This window comes from Oncorhynchus gorbuscha, linkage group LG25 (genome assembly GCF_021184085.1).
Source record: "Oncorhynchus gorbuscha isolate QuinsamMale2020 ecotype Even-year linkage group LG25, OgorEven_v1.0, whole genome shotgun sequence".
Taxonomy (NCBI): domain Eukaryota; kingdom Metazoa; phylum Chordata; class Actinopteri; order Salmoniformes; family Salmonidae; genus Oncorhynchus; species Oncorhynchus gorbuscha.
In genome coordinates this window covers 16658944-16669414 of record NC_060197.1, presented here as the reverse complement: position 1 = coordinate 16669414, position 10471 = coordinate 16658944, and the positions used below count along the sequence as shown (strand labels likewise).

The 10471-nt window shown below is 47.0% G+C and overlaps 1 protein-coding gene and 1 non-coding gene across 4 annotated transcripts in view; one reads left to right on the top strand and one right to left on the bottom strand.

The window, feature by feature from the left end:
- Positions 1 to 237: 237 nt before the first annotated feature.
- Positions 238 to 10471, bottom strand: part of LOC124013629 (D(4) dopamine receptor-like) — a 36682-nt gene continuing 26448 nt past the window's right edge. For 2 of the 3 annotated variants that reach the window (XM_046327966.1, XM_046327967.1), the window contains 2 exons: positions 9647 to 10357; positions 238 to 1346 (listed from right to left, as the gene is read on the bottom strand). In XM_046327966.1, the coding sequence (XP_046183922.1) occupies positions 1136 to 1346; positions 9647 to 10357 (922 nt within the window). In that variant the 3' untranslated portion in view covers positions 238 to 1135. The remainder of the gene's footprint in view (positions 1347 to 9646; positions 10358 to 10471) is intronic. The other variant, XM_046327968.1, reaches the window with a different exon arrangement.
- Positions 2977 to 3053, top strand: trnaa-ugc. The gene has a single exon. It is a non-coding gene; the product is annotated as a tRNA-Ala (tRNA).

Genomic DNA, 10471 nt, shown 5'->3' with positions numbered 1-10471 from the left:
TATGTCTTGCGGACAAGGATCATTTCACCTGTAATGATCATTTCCTGTGGGTGTAATACGGCAGTGTCTTCGGTGGCTTTTGTTGACATGAGGGGATCGACCAACATTCCGTATCGCTCTCAGTGACATGGAAAAATAGATCGTATCTATGTCATTTCAAAGGATTTCATTCTGATTGTGACGAGTGTTCTCAGTTTCTTACATAGGGGAAATACGGCATTCATATTATGTGGAACATGTTTTATTACTATTCGATCAACGACAAAGAGAATTGTTTACATTTGTCACATTCACCTCAGTTAATTCACAGCACTTTTGTAGCACTTGATCAACATAGGTCAAAGTATAACTTTACGAATGATATCATCTTAAATAGTTCTTTCCACAATGTTGGCCCTGAAGTCTGTAATCACTTCTTGTGGCGTAAATGTTCATGATATTATCTACAGGCAACGTCCGTAATCCACAAGATAGAATATGTCATGTTTGTTGTATAATGTAAGTTTCTCTTGAGCCACACTACGTCCCTTAAGTCTCCCACGTCCTCAGGATAAAAGGAGACAAAGTATATTATAAAGAAAATACCATGAAATTTCACAGAAAACCTGCACATTATTAAATCAAAACAGAGAACCATTAACATTTAATTCTGAGAGAAATCAAAACTCACATATCAAATAGTTACGTGTTCTTAAATGTGCACATTGTTCACATATTTTATGACTTTGGGCTATGATATTAACAGTATTCACCGTCTTCTTTATCCAAGCAATATTGTACAGGATGAAAAACCGTCACACAGTATCAACTTCAATGTAGAAACATCAGATACAGTGTGCCACTGTCTTTCAGTTCACAATATGTCAACTAAGGCATCAGTCGAATTCTGTCAGGTTGTCCCCTGTATGGTTCATCCATTTTGACAACCTCACCTTCTGCCAGCACTTAGATCCAGGAAAACCCCTTTGGGTAAGAAAGTCACTCTCACATCCATCAAACGAGGAGTTTTGTGAAAGATAATTTAATTCAGGTCTCATGGCCGAGTGTAACATTCTAGAATTCAGGTCTCAGATTGAACCTTAAAGAAAGTTGTTCTTCTATCTCGATGAATAGTTTGTCAAAGAGGTTGCAGAACTCAGGCCTTCATGCTCGACAGCAGAAAAGTTTGTGAAAGACATTTCGGAACTCTGCGTTGAAGGCAGTGTAGATGATGGGGTTGACAGCACTGTTGACGTAGCCCAGCCACGTTACCACGGAGATCAGAGTAGGGCTGATTTTGCAGGACACGCACAGCACGTTGGTCACATGTACCACAAAGAAAGGTGTCCAACAGGCTAGGAACACACCTGGTATAGGTGAGAGGAGGGGAGGAGGAGAAGAAGAGGGAGGATGGGTGGTGAGGAGGAAAAGGGGGAGGAAGAGGGGAAAGGTGACGCAGTCAGTCTTTTCAATAAATGAATGCATGGCAAGGGATACATAACTACAGTATATTACTGTCAAGACGTTGGCCTGGGGGAAGGTTTATGACAGTCATAAATACCTCTTCCCACCTTTTTCCTCTCTACCCTACTGATGTTACATTTGCAAACACCTTGGTTAACATAGAGATTCTGGGAACATCAGAAGGTGGGCGGAAATGAACTATATTCTGGTTATCCGACCAATTGAACATATGCGGTGGTACTTAATGAATATGATGTCAGTTCGGTTGTCATCTGAGACATTCTCATCAATGATAAGATGGCATACAGTGGAAAGTCTACACATCAGAGTTATCGGATTCACATGGAATTGTTGTTCAATTTAAATGTTTGAATATGAAATTATTCGTGATGGGATGAAATGTGATTTTAGCTTCTAAAATGTGAGATTTGGGTTTTCATAAGGTGAGGGCTATGCTATCCAATTTTGTATTGCTGATTCAAATTGTTAGCCAGGGTTCATGCAGATAACCAAGAATTTACAGCTTTCAGATGAGACTGAATTAAGGTGACGATTAATATTGACTGCTATTGATGTAAAATATTACTAGGTCTTTAAGAGTTTATTTGGAAGATAACAGCTCTAGAAATATTATTTAATGGTGCCCCAACTCTCTAGTTAATTACATTTACATGATTAGCTCAATCAGGTAATATTAATTACGGAGAAATTATTTTATAGAATAGCATGTCGTATCACTTAATCCGGCATAGCCGAAGACACAAGAATTACTATAAATTGAGATGGTAAACATCAATGTGATATGACATTGAGGAAAAGGTGTTTATGACAGAATCTGCATATAGAGTTACTGGTTTTGTATAATTTCGGTATATTGGTATAATGTGAGATGGTAAATATCATGTGGTGTCCCATTGAGAAAAAGCTGTCTTTGACAGGCAGACTGTAGCTCACTGCATATAGAGTTACTGGTTTTGTGGGTATGTAGACTAAATGCATGTGGCACAAAAAAGTGTTTGCATAGATCATGTGAACCATGGTAGAAGATGGCAATCGAGTGGCTGTTTCCTCCTCTACTTCTACTCCAGGCTGCATTACCATTACCAGGCTGCATTACCTTGCAGACACTTATACCATGTGTTAACTCTATATTTGGTCGTTAGCTAATTAGCTGGCAACACTTTAACACCTTTCCAGCAAATGTGCCATGATAACGTTGTCACACTGAGTAAAGTTAGTCAGCACTGCCTGTACACCTGGCCTGCGCCAGTTTCGGCGTGAACGACTCTCTCAGAATAGACCTGCATAGATGTACGTAGACAATGGGGGTGCGTATGTCATGTTTTCCTTCCGTTCATTCAGCACGCGCCAACACTCACACCTGTGCACACACGCACACATATGGTATGATATAGCTTAGATCCACAGCAGACTGCGGACTCTACTTCTCTCTGCTTGGTCCGTTCAGACACAGCGGGAGTTGGTTTGTCAGTGGATGTGGTCCTGCATTAGTAAGCAAACAGGCCCAGCATTGGGTCCAGTGTGGCTCAGTCGGTAGAGCATGGCGCTTGCAACGCCAAGCGTCGTGGGTTCGATTCCCGCTGGGGCCACCCATATGTGAAAGTAGTGGCCCCAGCCGACTTGTAAGTCGCTTTGGATAAAAGCGTCTGCTAAATGGGATATATTATTGTGGGAAGAGACTATGCTGTGGAGGGTGCCATTATTCATTCCTCTATTTTTCACAACAGCACGAGCATAACGCTCAACACATCCTACTAAATCTGTGGAGCATCAACACCGTCTAACATCACCGTCTCCCCTCGTTGCATTTTAACAGTCTTGTGTTTTCAAACGCTGAATACATAGCAAAGGAGTGTGAGCCTTTTTCTCACATAATCAAAATGTTAGCCCCTTCTCAGCATGCAGCCTCTTTCAAGCATTCAGGGTTTGTTATATTGATGCCATCCCCTGTGGTCTCAGATTGCAAAAATCTGATCCTTGTTTTGTGTTGCTATAAACCTATGTTATTATGTAACGCTGAACAAAAACCATTGATTTCAAACATCCTCTTCTTGACCCTTGTCTGGCAGTATTTACTCTTCTCTCAGGAGAGGCAGGCGTAATGCCTTTAGTTGGAGTGGACACTGCCCGGAGGTGGCGACAGTTAAGTCGTAGTGTTCCTCATTTCTGCATCTCGACGTCGTAAAACCTAGGTGTGGCGCTTTCACCTGTTACCACTGCAGGTGTTGTCCACTCTTTTAGGCAATCGAGCTTGGTGAGCACTGTTTCTCCTGGCGGTAGCAACTGTCGTGGTCTAGCCCCGTTGACGTTGGTTGTCGTAGAAGGCTCGTTTCCTCTTTTCTGCTGTATCCTGATGTGTTTTTTGTTTGTTGTTGGGCCACTTAGGTTGCAGGTTTCTCACCAAGGTTGGGAGCGTCGTTTAGATTCTTCTACCCATGACGAACTCTGCTGGGCTCATTCCCTGTTGTTGTGCATGGGGTTGACTTGTAGCCCACTAGAGCAGTCAGCTGGTCTTTCTGCTTCAGAATCCTCCTTGCGGTCTGCACTGCCCTTTCTGTGTGACCGTTACCCGGAGGGTTCTGAGCGCTGGACGTAATGTGCCTAACGTCAAGCTGCTTTGCCATTTCTTGGAACTGGGAAATAGAGAATTGGGGCCCATTTTCACTAACGACCTCATCTGCAATCCCATACCTTGCAAAGGTTCCTTTCAGCTTAAGGGCAACCTGTGTGCTTGTGGTTGTAGGCATGTGTAGTATTTCTATGAATCTTAAGTAGTAGTCAGATATAATCAGATCGTTTTGTTTGTTATGCACGCATAGATCCGGATCAATTCTTCTCCATGGCCTGCCAGGGAGCGGTGTTGAGATTAGTGGCTCCTTTTGCTGGGCCAAGACTGACATGACCTTTTTCTTCTCTGAGATCCCCGGCCACAATACCAAGGCATTGGCCCTCTCTCTGCATTTAGTCTGACCTTGATGTCCATCGTGTATTCTATCAAGAATGTCCGCCCTCTGTGTCTGTGGTACTAGTATGCGGTTCCCCCTTGTGACCATACCATTGTACTCTGAATGTTCACTTTTCACTGGGAAAAACTCTCCGTGACTGGGGTTTTACTCACATGTTCTGGCCAGCCTGAACCTGTACTTGATCACTGTCTGTAGTTCATCATCTGCTGCGGCGGAAACTCTGCTCTCCATTTTTGTCTTTGTAGCAGGTATGTTGTTGATCATGGCGGCAATGTAACACTCCATGTATGTGTGTGTGTGTCTGTTTCCTTTTCTGTGAGTATCGACAGACTCCTTGAAAGAGTGTCCGCCACGACCATAGTTTGTCCTGGCGCGTACTCCGCTGTGGGTTTGAACCCCATCGGCCTCATGAGTAGTGGCACCGTAAAGGCACGTTATCCAAGTCTTTGCTGTTCATTAGTGGGACCAAGGGCCTGTGGTCTGTCACCTAAGAATGCGACGTGAGGCGACCGTCTCTGTCAGCGCCATCTGTGATTATCTGGTTTCTGCCTCCATGAGCCACAAGGAGCAGTACACCATAGGCTTCCATTCCTCACCGTGGAGCTGTAGTAGTACACCACAGGCTTCCATTCCTCACCATGGAGCTGTAGTAGTACACCACAGGCTTCCATTCCTCACCATGGAGCTGTAGTAGTACACCACAGGCTTCCATTCCTCACCATGGAGCTGTAGTAGTAAACCACAGGCTTCCATTCCTCACCGTGGAGCTGTAGTAGTACACCACAGGCTTCCATTCCTAACCATAGAGCTGTAGTAGTAAACCACAGGCTTCCATTCCTCACCGTGGAGCTGTAGTAGTACACCACAGGCTTCCATTCCTCACCATCGAGCTGTAGCAGTACACCACAGGCTTCCATTCCTCACCATGGAGCTGTAGTATTACACCACAGGCTTCAATTCCTCACAGTGGAGCTGTAGTAGCACACCACAGGCTTCAATTCCTCACAGTGGAGCTGTAGTAGTACACCACAGGCTTCCATTCCTCACCATGGAGCTGTAGTAGTACACCACAGGCTTCCATTCCTCACCGTGGAGCTGTAGTAGTACACCACAGGCTTCCATTCCTCACCGTGGAGCTGTAGTAGTACACCACAGGCTTCAATTCCTCACAGTGGAGCTGTAGTAGTACTCCACAGGCTTCCATTCCTCACCATGGAGCTGTAGTAGTACACCACAGGCTTCCATTCCTCACCATGGAGCTGTAGTAGTACACCACAGGCTTTCATTCCTCACCGTGGAGCTGTAGCAGTAAACCACAGGCTTCCATTCCTCACCGTGGAGCTGTAGTAGTACACCACAGGCTTCCATTCCTCACCGTGGAGCTGTAGTAGTACACCACAGGCTTCCATTCCTCACCGTGGAGCTGTAGTAGTACACCACAGGCTTCCATTCCTCACCGTGGAGCTGTAGTAGTACACCACAGGCTTCCATTCCTCACCGTGGAGCTGTAGCAGTAAACCACAGGCTTCCATTCCTCACCATGGAGCTGTAGTAGTACACTGTCAAGCCCAAAGCTGCTTGCGTCTGCTGAGACTGCAATGGCTCTGTTGCTGTCATAGAACGTCAGGACTGGGGAAGTCTTCAGAAGTTCTTTGAGGCACTGGGACACTGCCTGGTGTGCGTGATCCCATGTCCATGCCGTCTTTGACCTCAGGAGCTCATGCAGTGGTTGACCCACTGTGGACAGGTTGGGGATATACTACCCTAGGTATTTATCCATCCCAATAACTCTATTCAGCTCCTGCAATTTCCCTGGTGGGGAAAAGCTGCCAGATGGCCCCCACTTTCTCTGAATCAGGTCTGATTGGATCAATGAGGTGTCCCAGGAAACGTCGCTGTATTTGACTGAGGGCACACTTTAATTTGTTCAACTTTAGTCTGGTTGACTCATTCTCTTTTTAGTCACTCGTCGTGCTCCTCCGTGGTATTTGCATATACCAAAATGTCATCCATAAAACGGTGACTCCCTCAAGGCCTTGCAATGTCTACATCATTTTTTGGGGGGAAGATTTCTGGAGGGCTCGAGATCCCAAATAGCAAACGGCGGAAACAGTACCTGCCAAAAGGTGTAATAAAGGTTGCCAACTTTCTGCTTGTCACAGCGTAGGGGTTATTTGCCAAAACCCACTTGCTGCATCCCTTTGTTGAGAATACTTTGGCTCTGCTCAGCTCTGCCAGCATCTCATCCGAGGTGCGTAGAATAAACCGTTCTTTTCACTATCTTTTCAACATTTCGTTATTCTTTTTCAAACCCACACATGTTCACACTTTTCCATTTTCCATCAGGACAGGCACCATGGGTGCACACCAATCTGTTGGCTGCATCACCTTCTCCATGATTTCATTTTACTCCATCCTGCACAGCTCTTCTTTCACCTTCTGCGTGAGTGGTATTGGGATGCTGCGCGCTTGTGCGTTCTCTTTCAGTTGTATTTTGTGTGACACATTTTGACATTCTCCTATGAACTTCACATGTTGGTGCTCATGGCTCCTTTTACATGGAAATGACCCCATTCATCTTAAGATAGATATATGAGACAACCACATATCACAGTCGTAGTAAGTACATTTTCCCACGATACAGAAATGTTCAGCAAAGTCAATGCTAGCTGGAAAATACTATTTCTTTTTTTATGGGGGGGGGGGAATAAGACAGATATCTTATATTAAGATACTCATTGAAGAGGTAGATTTTCAGGTGTTTTCAGAAGATGGGCAGGGACTCTTCAGTCCTAGCTTCAGGGCAAAGCACATTCCACCATTGAGGTGGCAGGACAGAGAAGAGGTTTGACTGGGTTGAGCTGGAATGGACAAGATACCAAAGGTGGCAGAATTGAGTGCTCGGGTTGGGATGTAGGATTTGAGCATAGCTTGAGTGTAGGGAGGGGAAGTTCCCCTTGCTGCTCCGTAGACAAGCACCATGGTCTTGTAGTGAATGCAAGTGGAGTGTGCGGAGGACTGGGTGACATGGGAGAATTTCGGAAGGTTGAACACCAAGCGTGCTGCGACGTTCCAGATATGCTGCAGGGGTTTGATGACACAAGCAGGGAGCTCTGCCAACAGCGAGTTGCATTAGTCCAGACGGGACAAGTGCCTGGATTAGGACCTGCACTGCTTCCTGTGTGAGGTAGGGTCGTACTCTACAGATGTTAAAGGGCAAGAACCTGGAGGAGCGAGTCACTGCTTTGATATTTGCAGAGGAAGACATGGTGTTGTCCAGGGTCACGCCAAGGTTCTTTGCACTCTGGGAGGGGGTCACTGTGAAGTTGTCAACTGTGACGGAGAGGTCTTGGAGTGGGCAGGCCTTCCCCGGGAGCAAGAGTAGTTCCGTCTTGTCGGAGTTGAGCTTGAGGTGGTGGGCCGATATCCAAGCTGAGATATCTGCCAGGCACACAGAGATGCGTGTCACCACCTATTTGTCAGAAGGAGGGAAGGAGAAAAGTAGTTGAGTGTCATCTGCATAGCAATGATAGGAGAAACCATGTGAGGATATGATGGAGCTGAGTGACTTGGTATATAGAGAGAAGAGGATTGGGCCTAGAACCGAGCTCTGGGGGACACCAGTAGTGAGAGCATGTGGTGCAGACACAGATCCTCTCCAAGTCACCTGGTAGGAGCGGCCTGCCAGGTAGAATGCAATCCAAAAGTGTTCAGAGCCTGAGACGCCCAGCACTGAGAGGGTGGAAAGGAGGATCTGATGGTTCACTGTGTCCAAGGCATCTGATAGATCTAGGAGGATGAGGACAGAGGAGAGAGTCAACTTTGCCAGTGCGGAGAGCCTTCGTGACACAGAGGAGAGCGGTCTCTGTTGAGTGACCCGTCTTGAAGCCAGACTGGTTAGGGTCAAGAAGATTTTTCTGAAAGAGATAACGAGAGTGATGGTCAGACTGCACGCTCAAGTGCTTTGGAAAGACAAGAAAGAAGGGATACCGGTCTGTCATTTTTTATGTCAGAGGGGTTGAGTGTTGGTTTCTTGAGGAGGGGAGTGACTCTAGCCATTTTGGAGTCAGAGGGGATGCAGCCAGTGGTCAGGGAAGAATTGATGAGGGAAGTTAGGAATGAGATGGTCTGGAGAAAGGAGGAGGGGTTGGGGTCAGGATGGGCAGGTTATCGAGCGGCCAGACGGCACTAGAATTTCATCTGTAGAGAGAGGGGAGAAAGGGGTCAAGGTGTAGGGCAGTTCTGTGTGAGTCATACCAGTGGACTCAATAGGCTGACTGAGTGGATATTGTCTACCTTCTTTTCATAGGGGTTGACAATGTCTTCCGCAGAGAGGGGGGGGGATTAAGGAGGGAGGAGAAGGTGGCAAAGAGTTTCCTAAGGTTAAATGCAGGAACCTGAAATCTGGGGTGATAGGAAGTGGTGTTAGCAGTGGCTACATAGGAAGGGAAGGTAGAGAGGAGGGAGTGAAATGATGATGGAAGTTTAATTTGAGTTTAGTTTAACTTTCCTCCATTTTTGCTCACCTGACATACTCAGCCACCGAGCAGAAGGATAGGGCAAGCCAGCCGGGAGGAAAGGGGACAGTGAGTGTCATACGATACAGAAAGGGAGGATAGTACGTAAAGTAGATGGCCCTAGCTAGCAAAAGACAATACTAGACAACAACAAATTAAGACAAAAATGATTCTTCTCTCTCCTGGAGAGAGTAGGAGTCGTCATGCTCTAGATTGAAACACACTGAACTGGAGCTTGAGAAGCTGGATATACTGTATACTCAGAGAAGAGGTGAAACCACTCACCCTCCAGGCACTGATTACCAAAATCACAAACAATCACAAACTGCCCTGCACTTTAATCATAGTTGATGTGTCAACAGTCAGCTGCAGGTTATGAGGTTATGTATTCTGAGTGGGAAACCCCTCATTTCCATACCCCTCCATGCTTATGTAATTAATACTTTTTAAGCTCACCGCAACCCACTGTTTCCTTACCCCAACGATGCTAAATGTCCTTAGTTGACATGATTTGTGTAAATATTAGACCTTGGAAGACACATGCATGCAAACACACACACACACACACACACACACACACACACACACACACACACACACACACACACACACACACACACACACACACACACACACACACACACACACACACACACACACACACACACACACACACACACACACACACACTACACATACCTACCAACTACAACAGGAAGGACCTTCATGGCTTTTCGCTCCCTCCCACTCACTCTGCTACTCTTGCTGTTGCGGCGCCCCCTCTTGGTGGCCTTAGCGTGGGCCAGCCCATTCTCCTTCCGGCTCCTCCCCTGCCTAGGCAGCTTCTCCGTGGGGTCCGCGTCCGAAACGCTTTCTATCTGGGTAGTCATGGGGTCGCTCTCCGCCATGCCAGCCCCCACACCATCCTGCTGCTTGTCCTCCACCCCCGGGGTCGCTGTGGGCGACGCCATTGATACGGACGACGGTGACATTGGGCTGAGCCCTGAGGGCATGAGGTACACCACCTTCTCCTTGGCCCCCGCCCTAACCCCTGCGTTCTCCCTCTGCAGGGCGGAGCTGAGGCGCAGGGACAGGCCCTGTTTTCCTCCCCTCGTCAGCTGGGAGCGCCTCCTGCCTGAGCTCCAGCGTCTCAACCCCCGGAACATCCAGTAGTACAGGAAGAGCATGACTGGGCAAGGCACAAAGAAGGAGCACACTGAGGAGTAGACCACGAAGCTGTCGTTCTCCAGCTTGCACACGGTGGGGTCGCGGCTCGGCACCTGGTTGAGGCCGAAGATGACAGGACTGGCGACGCCCAGGGAGAGAACCCAGGTGGCCGTAATGAGGACCAGCTGCCGCAAGCTGAACTGGTTCCTGTTGTACTTCAGGGGCACCACCACCGCTATGTACCTGCAGGGACACACAAATCACAGGGGATAAAATAAATTTAAAATACATGGAGCACACCTGTTGTACTTCAGGGGCAATGCTGCCACCATGGCTATGTACAGTTAAAGTTAGAAG